Genomic DNA, 17,122 nt, shown 5'->3' on the forward strand with positions numbered 1-17,122 from the left:
CTGACTTCCTGCCCTTTGGGCAGGGGGCTGGACTCGATGATCTCCCGAGGTCCCTTCCAGCCCTAATGTCTATGAAATCTATGAAACTAGAAGAATACCAAATTTGTAGTCTAAAAATTGAACATCTACAACATTCATTGATTTCATTTCAGAAATATTTTTGTCCCAATTTACATGCATTTGTGTACACAGGTGATTGCACAATAGCTTAAAATGAGGTCTTACTCTTGTATATTGTGCTGGGGGGTAAGTATAGGTTTGGGGGTGGGCTGTGCATATCTGGGGGAGGGTGTGGGTGTGTGTGGGGGGATTTGTGGGGAGGATTGGTGTGGGTGTGGATATGAGGGGTGTGGGAGTCTGCGTGTATGGGGGGTGGTGCTTGTGAGACTCGCCCTATGAACACACACACCTGCTGCTGGCCCCAGGCTACTGGTGCAGCCCTATGCTCCCATGGCTTGGCTATGCTGCTAAGAGCAATGTGGTACTGGAGCAGGCACATAGGCAAGCAGTGAAAGCTGGGGCAAGTAAAGGCTTTCAGTTGGGAGAGGCAGGGCTAGGCCAGCTTTGTTGCTGGCTCCTGCTGCTCCTGTCATCTTTGACAGGCAGGCAAGAGCGGATAAATTAGTATTTTCTAAACTTTTTAGGTGACCTGTGGGTTGGATAGAATGGGCTGGCAGGCCGGATCCAGCCTGGTTGCCAAATTTTGCCCGCCATTGTCCTTAAGCTGTTCCCTTGAAAATCCTGAGAAGTGAGGGTTGTAGATCGAGAAACTGTTTTCCATTTCTCCTGGGGCTGAATACTGGGGGAAATTTGGGTTTGGGGGTGGGAATTGAAGAACTTTATGAAATACTGTTCAGAATGCACAGTGAGTGAATGTTTAGATTAATGTTTGGAATTATTGCTGCATTTCAGTCCTCCATTACGAGGAACTTTGTGACTGCAAGGGTGGTCAAGCATTGGTACAAGTTACCTGAGGAAACTGGAATCTACATCCCTGGAATTTTTCAGGAGCAGGTTAGATAGACACTTGGCTGGGATGGTTTAGTCAGAGATAATCCTGCCTTGAGCAGGGGGCTGGACTATGTGACCTCACGAGCAGAAATCAAGGTTTTCAGTTTCCCATGGAAATCAGAAGTTGAGCATATTTTACTTTGTTTTCAGACACTGTACTGATCAGTGACCACTTTGCTTGTATAAAGTGATATCAAGTATTGAACGTCATAAATTGGGTTGGCTACTCGCCACATGAGCTGATGTAGAGTCAGACAACCTGGCCTGGCAGTGGCAATGCACCACCTCCTGGCCCAGTCTGCCATTACTCTCAATCTGTTTGTAGAACCACTGATGACCTCTTGCAGAACCTCGGGGTTCCGTCTGGGTACAGTTTGAAAAGCACTATACTAGAGAATATTGTAATGGGAACAGTATTCTTTGGACTGGCAATGCCAGTAGCGTGAAAGTAGTATATTATTACTATACAAGTAATATAGCATCCAACTATTACTGAAATAGTTAAGAACCTTATATAGGCCACAGGAAACATTCTGTTTCATAAAGGTTGGACACACTGAAAAATATCTCCAAAAGCAAAAGAAATGATAAAACCTTGGGAAACTATGTGCATTGTAGCTTTCATCTTTAAGAAGCAGCAGAAAAAAGATCATGGTAAAACTACAACTGTAACACTGACTTCCTAGCAAAACAAGATACATGAAGTGTGATATGTAGGGGGTTTTAGTTGAATTAAAAAAGAAACCAAAAGACACTGTTTAAAATCCTCACTTATCACTGTTTTTTATGTAGCTAACCTCATTAAGTATATTTGTTTGAATATAAGATGCAGGTTTTTGTTCCCCAATTAGTACTGGGGGGTGGAGGAATCTCTTCACCTTATATTTGCATTCAAGGAAACCTCACTGAATATCATGTCTATCGTTAAACTGCTGCCAAAAGCAGCATGTGCTCAGTAGTGGGAACCAACTATCAAGTTTGATTTAAATGCAGCCAACACTGAGCTTGACTATAAAACACACCGCCTGTATTGAGCAAACATTGATGGGAACCTACCACCGTGTGATTCATTAGTGCTGCCCATGTGAATAAGGTGCATAGTGGTTGCCCATTAGGCTTAGTTCCTCTCAGCACTGACTTTTTCAAAGTCATGATGTGCTACTACATTCAATACATTTTGACTTCTTCACTCCCACAGCTGGGCTGTGCCTTTCTTTTCCATTTCCAGTGATTCATGTCTTCGCTAGATTTCAGTGTCTGGCAGACATCACCAAATGGGGCCCCAGATGGTTCACCCAGAACCCCTTTGTTGCCCCCTCGCTTACTGTTGCATATGATTTGGGTGGCCCTGCCCTCCATGAGGCAGAGCTGAGCCAGGTTTCCTTATGCCTTGTCTGCATGTAAGTTTTTGGAGGATTCCAGGACTCATGACAACACCTGGTTCCAGTCATGAGCGGGGGTTAATTAGCACATGGATCCTTTTTGGGGTGTATTTGGAGTCTGCACACATTCTGAGCAGTGCTGAGCTTGAAACACTGTTGGCACTGCTGGGGCCCAGCCCAGTGGACTATATGGTAAATCATGAGCTTTTGTTTTTGAACTAACGTCATGCATAGTTTGTACTATATGCAAGTAGGTGAAGTGCTGCTGAAAAGTGTGTTTATGGAGTACTTAAGCTAAAACTTGCAGCAGTTTAAAAAAAAAAAAAAAAAGTATCATGCATCAATTTTGGACAAATTTATATGCAAAGGGCAGCCAGAAGGGCATAGAAAGCATTAGTTTGCTTAAAATATGGGTCAACAGTCCACAGGTTGGATCTGGCCTACAAAGATCCAGGCATCTTATCTGGCATTGCGGGGGGTGGGGATCACTCTTGTAGAGCTATACTGCACCTGCCACCTGTGGTAGGGCTGTGCCCGAATATCTGAGCTTACCTTACTGCAGAGGGGCTGGGAATGGGAATCTGGTAGCTCAGGGGAGAGGGGCAAGAGGATGGGAACTTCCAGTCTACTGCCTTCCTGTGCGAAGTGAATTAAATTGAACTTTCTCCATGCTTTTAAAGTATTTAATCAAGATCCTTCTTTGAAATATTTGTGAAAGCTTGTATCGCCAGTAGCATGGCTATTTCATGGGTACAGCATATTGAGTCTCTTAAGAAAATTTGAAGTATCTAGTCAAGGATACTTACTTATTTTGAACACCCTACAAAATTGAATTCCATCTAACAGCTTCCTATCAGTCTTTCTTTGTTTTTTTCAATTACGCTTCTGCTCCAAAAAGTATGTCCACTCGGTGTGTTTCAACTTGTGATCTTCCTATTTTTTCATAGGTTGCTGGAACTTTTTCTTTATGGCTTGCCTCTTTCTAGAAGTTGCATGTTTTAAAGAGGAAGGGAATTCTGTTGTAGAATTGTTGAGGTCTGCTCCTGGTTCTGCTGGAGACTTCTAGTGTGGTCTTGGGGACAAATCACATGAATTGAGTTTTCTGTAAGAAGAAGATTGTTGTGTCAGTGCATTGTTAGAAATGTTCTCAACTCACTATAGTCATTATGATCTTCTGTGTTGCTTATAAAAACATAGATAATTTTTGAAGTGATAAACTTGCCAAAAAGAATGGTGTACAGTGGAAAATATTGGAACAGCCCTGACTAGATTTGCACTGTTGCATTTTATCTGGGTCTTGGTCTTTAAAGGAAGAAGCTGTTTTTATCATGATGTTTAAATACTGCCCTCATATGATTAGAGTGGAAAGCTATGTAAGTCACTTTAAGGAAAGAAGAGCAGGATATATTAGGACCTTATTGCAGCAGACTTTTTGGTTCCTCCCTCTTTGCTAACCAGTCCTTATTCTTGGTATGTTGGCTTGTGAAAGTAGGAGTTAAACAATGTTGAATGGAAATGTCTTTCTGACTGAACTTAACATTTTTTTAATCCCTTTAATTTCTAGATGGGAATGATGAGTAATCCCAGTCCTTACGGCTCACCATACAGCCAAAACACTGGGCAGCAGATTGGAGCCAGTGGACTTGGTCCCCAGATGCAGAATAAAGCTGGGCTACCAAACAGTTTACCCCAGTTTACAATGGACAAGAAGCCAGTCCCTGGTGCAGGAATGCCGAACATGGTAAGTTAAATATATGTTTTTGTTTTGTTTTTTTTCAAATGGTAGCAGACCAAATATGGAGCACTTGCAGCGTTCTGTTGGTAGTACATGTAAGCCTATAAAATTTTGCAGCAGTCGGCTACAAATTTTGTGCTATCAGGCCCCCCTATGGTAGCTCTGGTTCCCATGATGAAAGATGGGATCCACACAAACACTCCCTCATTTCTCACTCTCTAAGAGCAGATAAAAGGATCCCTGGAGGAGCGTTGAGGGAGTGCAGCTATGCAGGGGGGAAAGTGTAATGGAGCTCCCCACCCAGACTTCAACTGAGCTACTTGCTCACCAGTTTTGATCTCTTCTCTTACCCCTCCATTGGTGGTCTGCTGAGGCCTTTCCCTCTCCTCATTTGCTCCGTGGAGGCTTGCTTCTCTTGCTTCTGTCCTCTGACAGTTTTGGGACTAAAGGAGGGCATAAATGCTTCTGTAACCATTTGTTGACATGGATAGCCCCACCCGTTGCTCACAGTGCTGCTGGAATAGGCAAGTAGGATTCTTAGATAGATTACCAAAAGCCTTAGAACTAAAAATAAACATGTTTAAGCTTCCAAAATTGAACTTGTTTACCAAATCGTCATTGTTTCATAGAAGCAAGGGGGTAGTTCCAACTGCTGTCTGATTCTGCAGTTTGTTATTTTAAAAACTGCAGATGATCAGGAGGCTTTATGTAATATATCCTTCTACTTTTAATGGTGGAAAGCAGATGAAAAAGATATTGAAGAAACTACCTTCTTTATTATTATTTATAAACCTACTTTTTCTAATGTCTTCTGTTAAGCTTGGGTTTCTCCATTCTTTTGCCCTCAGAATTCAGTCTGGCCTTTCAGCAGAGGTTTGTGGCCCAACAGCCATTTCCAGCTGACTTTCTGTAATTAAATTAGGGATATTAAAGCATTCCTCATATAGGTACACTTATACATTGGTCCATATTGTATTGGCACTGATGAAAGGAAAATTGATATTACCGGCAATTGACTTGTTTTGGCTGATGCAGCCGATTTAACGTCTCTAATAAATGCCGTGTGCACAGCCTGGCAGTATGAAGAGGATTGTCTGACTGGTAAATCTGTTAGGAGTGGGGTAGGGGCACGGGGGAAGAAATGGGAGTGGTAGGGGTAGACCGAGTCCCCTGTGGTGAGGGAGGGAATGGGGTAGGGCTGGGGTAGGGGCAGGCACTGCACGGCTGATGCAGGGTGCAGGACGGAGCCACAAGCAGCTTGGGGGTGGGGGGTGGCTCCTGCTGCTGCATGCACCCTGGATATGGGTATGGTGGGAGTGGGGCGTGTGCCCCCTGGATCTGTGCATGGGCCCTGGGAGGGCTGCTGCTGTGGGATAGGGCTGGGTGCGGTGCTGGGCTCTTCCTAACCAGAGCTGTGCTCAGGCCAGGCAGCAGTGGTGCTGGGAGGGGGTCTACAGCAAATTTTGGGGTGGCCACAGCTCACCCCGTAACCCACCCTCCCAGTGCTGCCACCGCCCGCCCTGCTGGGAAGAGCCCCTGTTTGGAAGAGCCTTGTTGGCAGCCTGCCCTTGCTTCATGCACAGACCCAGGGCCCCCCCCCACCCCCATGCCCTCCCAGGGTGTGTGCAGCAGCAGTTGCTGGGTCCCCCAAGCAAGCTGCGGCTCTCTCCCCTGCCCTGCTCCACCCCAGCTGTGCAGCACCTGCTCCTGCCCTAGACCTAGCCCCAGCCCTACTCTCTCAACGTGGGGACCCTGATCTGTTTTCCTCCCATACACATCCCTTCCCCCCACCTCAGCCCTTTCCCTCCAACAGAGTTACCAGCCAGATGCTGCTCTCTAAGCTGCTGGGCCGCCTGGCGGCAGTTGGATTGATATGGGCTAATATGGCTTGTTAAAAATCAACCAGCGGTATTGACCTAAAGCACCTCTAATTCTTCATTTTGTTTTCATTAATTACATATACAAAGTACTCTTTCTTTTGAGTCACTAGGATATGCTGTACAGCAGTTTAAAACGCAATACAATCAAAGCCCTAATCCACCTATATAAGTTAGTCCTGTGCATGGACTAATGCTAAAGATGCGTCTGAAAACAGGTCTAGAAATGAATTTTTCCTGATTCTTTGTAAAATGGAAGGGGTACAACTATGAATATAGGAAATAACAGCAACAGGAATTTGATGGAACTCTTGTTATGAAAAAAAAAAATGAATCGTGAGAATGAGTACCAAGATCAACAATTCCAAAACTAAGGGGCCCGACTCCTGGTGAGAGTTACAGGCCACATAGCATCTCTGATCCCTGGATGGGGCTTAACTGTGGCTCAGCTGCTTTGCAGTAACTGAAATGACAAGTTTAGCTGTGTTTCATTTAAGGGTAATCTACCCTAATTTCTCTCAACAATGGGGTAAGAGTGGGCTGATGGACAATTACAGAGAAGTATGTCTGGCAAGATTAAGTCCCTCCCTGCCTCTTGTTAATTGTTGGCACATGAAGTCTATTCTGATAAGACTCAGTCTTTTTTTAATTAAGGGCCTGGGACCTTTAAGTGGTGTGGACTTTATCATGCAATAACTATTCTTTGATAATTGTTCCTGTATCCTCAGTTACCTGTGGTGAGGTGTATAACAGGGCAACTCATCCCCCCCCCCCCGCACTGAATGAAACGGGAAAGGTGTGCCTGTTCAGCGCTTGCTTACTATAGGGTGCAGGTACACAGACAGTTCATGTGCCTGCAATTAACAGGACAGGGACTTGCCATTCTTCTGTGTGCTGAAGCTGCTCTGATTGTTTCTCTCTGTATGGTAAGAGCAGATACAGGTACCACTGAGCAGCTGAGGTGCAGCATGTGATTTGCAGGCACTCAGACAGCGGTAATGTTGTGCTGAGTTGTGTGAAACTGACTGCAAAGAAGACAGCAAATGGAAAAAGCTTGGATTCTGTTGCTCAGGAGTCTAAAATATAGCGAAGGACCCTTTCTCTTTTTGGAACCTTGAAAACTAAGAAAGGAATATCCAAATGAGTCTGTTACTTAAGGCATCCATCACTGAAGTTGGAGAACTGCAGCATGTTAAGTTTTTTGAAACCATTGAAGAGCTCTGCTTAGGTGGCTAATGCCCATGTAGGTGATTTTTTATTTATTAAGCCTGTTGTCTTGAGTGAATGTTGCTGTTACAGAGTTATAGGATTAGTGAAAGTGTAGCCAGATACAAATTACTGTAGAAATTTGTTTGTCTCAGAAATGTTCTGTTGAAAGAACATGGTTAAATAAAGCCAGCACTTTTAATATCCTCGTACTTCCAGGCCCATCCCTTCAGTAGAAGGTTGGGAGCAAGAGGATACAAAGAAGGTCATACATTCTTCATATTAGTACCTATGCACAGCCTCAGAGTTTGATAACATGCATGTCTTTCAGTGACAGTATTTATGAAAGGCACAACCAGGACAGAGATTGAGCACAATCTTAAGACAAAGTACATATAATAGAGGTGTACCGATAAAGATTTTTTTGGCCGATACTGATGGCCGATTATTAGCCAGCCATATTGACTGATACAGTCTGGTTGCTGATGTGCAACCCAGCATCCTGGAAACCAGAATCTGCTGATAAGTCTGTTGGGGGGAAGGGGCATGGTGGGGGCAGATTGAGTCCCCCACAGTGAGGGTGGGAATGGGGCAGGGCACAGCACAGAACTGAGGGCAGCTCCTCTGGGGGGTTGGCTACCAGCTGCTGTGCATGCCCCCCAGGGGAGGCATGGGGGTCATGTGCCCCTAGATTTGTGCACAGGACGAAGGCAGGCTGCCCAGTGCAGGCTCAGAGCCAGGGCCTGTGCCAGCCTCTTCCCACAAGGAGTTCTGGGCAGAGGCAGGGCAGGTGGCAGTGGTGCTAGGAGAAGGGGGGCAATGGGTTAGGCTGTAGCCACCCCAAAATTCACTGTAGCCCCCTGCTCCTGGCACTGCTGCCACTGCCTGCCCTGCCCCCACCCCAAGTACAGCTTTGACCCAGGACCCCCCAGCAGGAAGAGGCAGCCTCCAAGCCCACAGTGGGCGGCCCACCCTCACCCTGCGCACAAATCTGGGGGGCACATGCCTTCCTCAGAGGTGCGTGCAGTGGCTGGGAGTGGCCCCCCTTCCATTTTTGCCCCCCCACTCCCTTCCCTGTGCCCTCTGGATGAGCCACCCATGGCTTCATCCTATACACCACCCCATCCCAGCTGGGTAGCACCTTCCTCTCCCACTCTTTCCTTCACTGTGGGGGCCTCAATCTTCCCCCCTATACCCCTTCCCCCCAGACTTACTGGCCAGACACTACTCTTCAAACTGCCAGGTTGTATTCCTAGCCATGTGCATGCACGCAACTCTGAACTTGCACACGGCATTTATCAGTGACATTGAGCTACACTGGCTAAAAAAAGCTGATTGCTGATGATGTTAACTTTCCTTTTCTTGGTGCCAATCCAATATGGACCAATTATATCGGTGCACCTCTAACATATTATTCAACATGCTGCTCACTACAAGTGATCCATAGATACTGAACACAGGAAAAATGTAATAGTAGAAAAGTAGGGGTGGAAGGGACCTTGGAATGTTACCTAGTCTATCCTCCTGCTCATGGCAGGATCATCCCTATCCAAACTGTCCCCCATACAAGTGCTTGTCTAACCTGTTCCTAAAACTACACAAATAGCAGTTGCACTTTGCCCCCAAACACCAAGACCACCCTAAACTGCTGCAGGCAAAACAGGGGGATAAGGATGATGTCAATGCCCCACTGCTGTTGGATCTCAAGTGTATTTTAAAAATCCTAAGTGATAGTCTTGAAACATTTTGTTTCAAGCTACTTTGGTAATTTATAGTTAACTATTACCAAGTGATTTCATTCCTTTGCATATACGTATAACTTTTGAGGGAAACTGTATACACAGAAGCATAGCCACTTGCTTGCTGAAGAAACATGTGCTCAGAGAAGTTCTGAAAACGTGCAGGAGGACCAATATTGTCATGTCACTGAAATATAAAAGCAGTTGGATATTTTTGCTAGTTGGAGTCCTGAACAATTGTACCTTCTCAGAGCTTCCATCCATACTAAAAACCCTTCAGTTGGTGATACAGTGTACCTACAGCTAAAAGCCCCCATGGTGTGTATTATTCCCCCAGACTGAAACTTATTGAACAACCTAATAATGAGGGGAGGGTAAAGGGCATTTTACTAGTACCATCCTTCTTTTTGAAAATGAGCCATTAATGCTATTAAAAGCACCCAGAGAAAAAAGGATCAGAACCACAGGGGGAGGATCTAAACATTCACAGTACTTTAGAGATGATCCTTGTGTTCCAGCAGTTTTCCCACTATCTTCTCTTCAGTCTGATTTCCTGTCAAAGGAGGAAGATTTCTATGAACTTTTTTTTTCTATTGTACAAGAGCTCTTTCTTGGGGCACTTAAACAGCTGTGCCCATATCTCTAATGTTTAAAGTGGATGAAGAATTAAACTGCATTTCTAATATGATGGACTAATTGAAAAGTCTCAAGTGATGCTGAAAGCATGTGTAAAACTGGGTGTCCTTAATCACTTCATCAGCTATGATAGGAGGAGGAGAAGAACATGCTCAAAGTAGTTCATTGGGATCGGTAACAAATGTCAATTCTGCAATGAAATAATATTGATAATATTAATAAATGTATAATTACTGATTAAATAAATAATCCAGTATCAAGGAATGGGGGAAAATTTCTTTACGTGTGTGATCATCTTAGTGACATTTTAATAATTATTTTGAATACACTCTGGTTAACTCACTTAGTGACTTTCTTTTGTTTTTTTTTTTAAAAAGTGACTTAGTTCTAATGAGTACATATCTCCTGTCTTCTCCTGAAGGGCCAGCAGCAGGCGCCGCAGGTCCAACCCACTGGGATGGTGTCAGCTGCTCCCCAGGCTATGGGGTCAGGGGCCCCTACGGCAGACCCAGAGAAACGTAAGCTCATTCAACAGCAACTCGTTCTCCTCTTACACGCCCACAAGTGTCAGCGGCGAGAACAAGCGAATGGTGAGGTGCGACAGTGCAACCTCCCTCATTGCCGTACCATGAAGAATGTCCTCAACCACATGACACACTGCCAGGCTGGCAAATCTTGCCAAGGTAAGTAGGGGGTAGGGGGCATGTATAAGTGTATGTCCACATGTGTCCCAGCCTACTGTGTTTAAATAAGTAAAAGTAAGGTTTGGCAAGACTCCCTGAAGAAGGTATAAGAACTTTCATAAGCAAATTTAAATTATTTAAGCTCAGAAAGTGTCTGTTATTTGACAGTGCCACCATGACTCTATCTGTATCTTAATAGAAGAATAAGCAGCTTTTGTACTTCTGAGATTTAACCTTTTCTGCCATTCCAAAACACTGGAGTATCTAGCACTGACCTGTAGCCCTAAGACCTTTGGCCTTGATACTGTGGTCTCCCACAGGAGAGATTTAACTTTGAGCAGTACTTGGTTGGGATATTCCACTGCTGCCACGGTGGTGTTGGAGATCTGAGCAAAGAGCACCTTTTACAGAATTTATATTAGTGGTGCACCAGTATATTGGTCCATATCAGATCAGCACTAGTAAAATGAAAATTGATATCATTAGCAATCTGCTTTTTTTTTTGGCCATTTGTAGCTGATAATGTCACTGATAAATTCTGTGTGCATGGGTGCAGTCACAGCATGCATACTGTGTGCACCTCCCAGGAAGGCATAAGGAGCATGTGCACCCTGGATTTGTGCATGGGGTAAGGGTCGGCTGCCAGCTGTGGGCTCAGGGGCTGCTCCAGCCTCTTCCCGGTGCAGGGGCTGCACTCAGGGTGGGCAGTAGTACTGGGAGGGGGGGTTATAGGAAGGCTACAGTGAATGTTAGGGTGGCTGTAGCCCACCTCTTAGCCTCCCCTCTCAGCACTGCTGCCTGCCTCTAGCACAACCCCAGCCCAGCCTTCCCACTGGGGAGAGATTGGCACAACCTCTGGCCCTGAGCCCATAGCAGGCAGCCTGCCTCATCCCCTGGATTTGTGCAGAGGGTATGTGCCCCCAGTGCCTCCCCCGGGGGTGCACACAGCAGCAGGGAGCCACCCCCCAACACCCTCTGGACAAGCTGCTCGTGGCTCTACCCCACCACATCCCAGCTGGGCAGTCCTGGCCTCTGCCCCAGACTCATTCCCCACCTTACCATAGGGGCCTCAGTCTGTCCTCCCATGCCCCTTTCCTCCCCCTGGCCCCTTCCCTCCCCCACAGACTTACTGGTCAGATGCTGCTGCTCTCTGAGCTGCTGAGCAGCTGATATGGCTGGTTGATAATCGGCCACTGGTATCAGCAAAAAAAAAATCTTTGTCGGTGCAGCCCCTAATTAATATTATCCAGTATCTGAGGGTGGGGAGTGTTTCTAAGTTACCTTGCATGAAGACCTGTGTTGCAGAGGAAGAGTGAAATTGAGGCTTGACAACTTACGGCTTTCAAAGAAAACAAGTGTTTGGTCTCGGTATTTTGCCTGAATTCCAAGCTAATTAACTATTGTCTGACCTCAAATTCCTCATGCAGTTTTAATGGATATGGTTTTCTTTACTTTTGTCTGGGATTGTTTTGTAGGCTTCCTCTGCCTTGGTCACCTTGAAGGTGGCTGCTTCTCTGACTACTGAATGATCCATGCATATGCAATTTCTAAAACACATTGGGATCTTTCAGAAAGTGGTGATATTCTGTCATAATGGAATAATTTTTCTTTGCTATGCCACATCAGCACTCCTGTTAGCAGAGATGTTACCCCTTATATTGTTAATAAATAATTTAAGGAGGCCATATTTTATAGTCTTAACAGATTGTCTGCAAAGCAATTTCAGTTTTGCCATCAATCTCGATTCCTAAATGAAAGTAATAACAACAACATAAAAGGTTAGCTCTTCAGATCCCTGTAATAAAATATGGAAACTTTCATATATTTCTCTCCTTACCTGGGTTAAGTTTGATCCAATGACAGTTGCAGTTTTATGGCTACTCATTGCTTTTTAAAAACTGATTGGTGGAGAGGAATTGTGGTAAGTTTTGTAGTTAGCAAGTGTCCTTTTTATGTAAACTAGTTTAATTGGCAGTACCTCCTCTGGATGCTTCAGTAATGACAGTATACCAATTAGCGACAGAGAGATTGAAATGCCCTCTGCCCCAAAAGCTGGTTCTTTCAGATACACCCCTACTTTCCACCAGTCCTTTGGAAGGAGAAATAGCTGTTAAATTTGTGGCTGCTATTCTAATAACTTTGCATAGTTTAATTTCAGTATACAGGCAGAAATGAATAAGAAGAGTAGCATAAAAGCAAGCTAAAAAAAAATTTCTCATTGACAATAAAACCTAACCATAAGACTGGATTATATCTTTTGATAAGATCTCAAAATGAAAGTAGTGCATTCTTTTTCTCTTATACCTGCACTGCATTTTACAGTGTAGACATATCCTAGAAAGTATAATAATATGTGATATTTCCCAGGAGCATGGTTGGGTCAGATCTGGAAGCAGTGTAGTTTCTGCAGTGGTGTGAAGTTTTGTGTGAGCTAATTTTTTCTTTGGTTAGCACTATCATTGTGCCAATGTATAGATATTCCTAGAGAAATAATTGATTCTCTAATTAATTTTGTATGGAACATGGAAATATGCAGACTTGAAGATTTCTCTTTAAAGGCTTCTCTTTCCATTTTCCTTTTTTTTTTTTCAGTGGCACACTGTGCATCTTCACGACAAATCATCTCGCACTGGAAGAATTGTACAAGACATGACTGTCCTGTATGTTTGCCTCTTAAAAATGCTGGGGACAAAAGAAATCAACAATGTAAGTATTCTGTTTGCTAGTTTCATCATAAAGTGACCATGACCATACGGTGTTATCTCTCTAGAGTTAGATCTGTTTGTATGCCTGTGTGAAGATGGAGAGCAAAGCTGCCAGGTCTGTTGAGAACTGGAATGGTTTTCCTCTCGTTTGGGAATTTTATCCTTAATTTCTCCAGTTGTTGTCCACTGTTGTTACCCAAGGTGGTCTTCAACCTAATATATTCCTGACATGGAAAACAGACAACCATGATGCCAGATCTAAGAGTTGGTGATCCTTTTGGAGAAAAATTTGTTGAGGGTATCATCCTTGCAACAGAACTTAGATTTGATCTTGCACCCTAGTGATAGAGCAGAATGTTCTTACTACTCTGATCTGCTGAGATCACTAATGTGAAAGTATTGTTTGAGTAGCTGCGTTTATTACAGGTTATTTACTGCATTCTTTCAGAATTATTTTTAAAAATGTGCTTTACGGGCTCTCCATTCATAGTTTACCCTTATAACAGCATACCTTAAATAGGTTAGAGCTGTGATGCTCAACTGGTGTGCTGCAAGATCCTTTTGAAGGGTGTTGGGAGGTGTGAGGAGATAAGCGCAGGCTTGGGTTTATTCCTGTCTGGCTGATTCTTGTACCCCCACTGTCCAGCCCTGCAAGGAAGTAAGCACTGTAATATATAAATTTGTTTTTGAAATTTGGTTGCCACTCAATTCATAGAAGTTATGGAGGGGGGTGCCTTGAGTCCAAAAAAGTTGAGAACCACTGGGTTTAAGGAAAAGTATTTGATGGAATTCAGTGAAGTATGACTGATTATTAGGAATCTTTTCCCTTCAGCTAAGGTCAAATGAGAATAATTGTCCGTCACACGCCCAGCAAGTTACTTTTACCTGTCAGCCCTCCCACCTCATGTGCTTCAGCCACATTAAACAAGACACTAGACAAATTAATAGTCTCTGCACTGTCCCAGCTGGTGGTACTCCTCTTTTACCCCCAGTGTTATCTGTCCAAATTCTTCATGCTGCCTGACTCGCTTGGTGTTCCAGTCTAAATCCTCTTTTGCGCTCCTGTTCTCCAGTATTATTCTGCCCTCATTCTAGTCGATTTGAATATGTTCTTATGTGCTGTCTTTATAACTGCCCCCGTTGCCTACTTTTGTCTATCCTGGAACTATGTAGAAGTAAGAGTGAATTCAAGTGGGTTAACTCCTTGATAGATTTGAAGTGTTCTGCTTCTCTTGACCTTAACATCTACTGTTGTATGCAACTATTGTTTCCACTTGGTTAAAACAATTGTATGTGTCCTATATATTTAAAAAAAAAGCCTAAATTTGCCATGGTTAGTCTATAGTGAAAGCAGAACATTATGATTTTAAAGTCTGTTGAGCAGTGTTTCTCCAACTTCTTGTTGACTTCTTGTGCTGCTAATCTGCTTACTCTTATTAGGGTATTATTTGGATTTATTGAGCTTCCGTACGTTTCCACCTTTTTCTTTAGTTTCCGATATTTGTGTTAATGTAGCATGTCTTTTCCAGCGTTATTGGGCGGAGCTACAGTTGGACTTGCAAACACTGGCACTGTAGGGGTGGGGCAGCAGACTACATCCAGTATAAACACTACCAGTCAAATTGACCCTAGCTCTATTGAGAGAGCCTATGCAGCCCTTGGACTGACCTATCAAGGAAACCAGATGCAGACGCAATCCCAGGCTCAAGTGAAGAATCAACAGCAAGGGCAGTCACCCCAGGGGTTGCGCCCCATGAATCCCATGAGTAAGTTGATCCTCTTGTCTTAAACTATGAACTATATATCTGGTATGTTTCATTTTGTTTCATGATTTTTTTTGAAGGATGCTTCAGGTGTTTCAGAGTTGTAAATTCATACCCAGCACATACTGGATTGCAGGGGTAACTTCATGATCATTTACAGTTTTGATTATTTTACACCATCTAAGTCATGTGATGTTTGCTTAGAAATTTAAGTAAATAGGGAATTGTTGTCTTAATGTATTGTTTAGAATCATCTGACTAGAACTTCTTGGACCCATGTTGCTCATTTCAGAGCCACTAGGGAGTGTTTAAAGGTATTACCTTTAATTTGAACAACACTTAATTGGTTCTGTCCCCTGCTGTCAGGTAATATTTAGGGGTCACTTAAAGATACAGCAGCACTTTAATTTTTGATTGGTTCTAAGTGCATTCAAGGCAGTTGTTAATTTGGCATTTTGAGTTTATAGTTGGCTTAAACTAGGAGTGGGCAATTATTTCGAGCAGAGAGCTGCTTACTGAGTTTTGACAAGCCATCAAAGGCCACATGACAGGCAGTCAGGGATAGATAAATATTAATTTTCTAAATTTTTTAGGGGTGTTGCAGGCTGGATAGAATGGCTGGGTGGGCCACATCTGGCCTGTGAGCCACATTTTGCCCACCCCTGGCTTAAACTGAGTATTGCATTCCAGAGAAGAATGACTTTTCTTCATTATGGAAGTAAAAGGGAAGTTGATGGATAGTCATGGCAAATTTGAAGAAAAGACTGAACCAAGACCTGTCATGCTTGTAATACAGTTTGGGGAAAGAAGTGCCTTCATTTATAATTTTCCTACTCATACATTGCATCTTTGAAACACCGTGTAAAACAAAACCTCTTGTGTCATGTTGAGAAAGTGTTGAAGTCCCCCCTGATGACCTGCAACCAACAGTCCACTTGTTCACAAGTTCATGAACACAGGAGTAAACATTCATAACTCTCTAGTGTGGGTTTTTTGGCTAATGAAGATGGTGCAAGTCAGATTTTGTATAACTTCATTTAAATCCTTCCAAACCAACTTTGCAAATGCAGTAGCAGGCTGACTGAATAATTCTTAAGTTTCATCATAACTTTTGTTGCCTGTTTCTGTGATTAAAATGTCTTTTTTGGCAAAATAATCCATGTAGTTATTTAGGTTTGAAGTCAAACCATAAGTATTGATTTATGGATAGCAAGAGCTTTCTATCTTAATTTGAGACTTTTATGGCTTTTCCATGTTTTGGGGGCTGTTTTCTGTCAGACTCTTCTCATATATTTATTTCTGCAAGAAATCTATGTTGGAGCTAATCCTGTTCTAAGGAGAAGAGCTATCTGAAGTATTGGGAGAACCTCCTTAGATTCTTAACTGTTGACTGCTAGGCTAATGTACAGAATCTGAATCTAGTTTCTCCCTCTCCTCAAACTCTTTCAGTTTTATTTGGTCCGTGCCATTTCTCTCGATATAGGGATTAGGAACAGTGTCCAAGGGGTGTTCTTGTTCTGCCTAGCATTAGAATGTATCCTTTCTTGGACGCTTGTTTTTGTGCTCAGCATTTTCTACTATTGGGATACAGCATGCCTTCATCTGACCAAGCTTTTTTCTTCATCCGCATTTCTGGAGTGGAAAAAATGCCATCTTAATTTGTGACACCTTGATGGCCTTTTAACTTTCCTATGCTTTGACAGTTTGCCAATAAGCATTTTCTTTTTGTCTGTTATGACAGATAGCAAGTCTTTCAGGACTCTTTTTTTTTTTTTAAGTCTTGTTTTAAATATGGTACTTGGAGTCATGCAAAAGTCTTTTATAAGAAATTAAAACCTGAACAGGTAAGTGGAGAGGGAAGGTTTTAAACCAGACCTATTTAAAACCATTAATTTTGTATTGGTTGGACTCAGATTCTAGGAAGGAAAACAGTTTTTCTCAAAGAGTCAGCATTACAGCATCTTTTTAACTGCAAATTCCTACTTCCATTCCTTTACCTGTCATAAAATTCTTCAGTAAAATAAGGGGTAAACACGAACTTTTCAGGTACCAAATACCCTTCTTCAGGTACTTGATATACAAAAGCTTGCCTATATCCTACCCAACAATACAGTTGGTCCAATAACACTCACAAAAATCCTTGCCTTTTGCATATTTCCTGAACCCTCATGGCAATAATATTGCTCCAACACTGCTGCAGCACACTAAGATGTTTTTGCAGTAGTACAAACAACAACCATGACACCATCAAGTTTTAAAGGCTTTTTTTTCCATCCTCAAATGAAATTCCTCTTCCTTTCCCCTCCCTTTTTTGTTTTTAATACCATGTAATTGATTTACTACATAGATGATCGTCATCTGTAGACAACATTTATGGTGACCAGC

At 43.1% G+C, this 17,122-nt stretch overlaps 1 protein-coding gene across 2 annotated transcripts in view; it reads left to right on the forward strand.

Annotated features, from left to right (window-relative positions):
• The window catches only part of EP300 (E1A binding protein p300), a 101,750-nt gene that overhangs the window by 34,025 nt on the left and 50,603 nt on the right, over nucleotides 1-17,122 (forward strand). For both annotated transcript variants that reach the window (XM_019544997.1, XM_019544998.1), the window contains exons 3-6: nucleotides 3,958-4,134; nucleotides 10,008-10,269; nucleotides 12,862-12,975; nucleotides 14,504-14,740. In XM_019544997.1, the coding sequence (XP_019400542.1) occupies nucleotides 3,958-4,134; nucleotides 10,008-10,269; nucleotides 12,862-12,975; nucleotides 14,504-14,740 (790 nt within the window). The remainder of the gene's footprint in view (nucleotides 1-3,957; nucleotides 4,135-10,007; nucleotides 10,270-12,861; nucleotides 12,976-14,503; nucleotides 14,741-17,122) is intronic.

Source organism: Crocodylus porosus, unplaced genomic scaffold (assembly GCF_001723895.1).
Source record: "Crocodylus porosus isolate Cpor-Errol unplaced genomic scaffold, CroPor_comp1, whole genome shotgun sequence".
Taxonomy (NCBI): Eukaryota; Metazoa; Chordata; order Crocodylia; family Crocodylidae; genus Crocodylus; species Crocodylus porosus.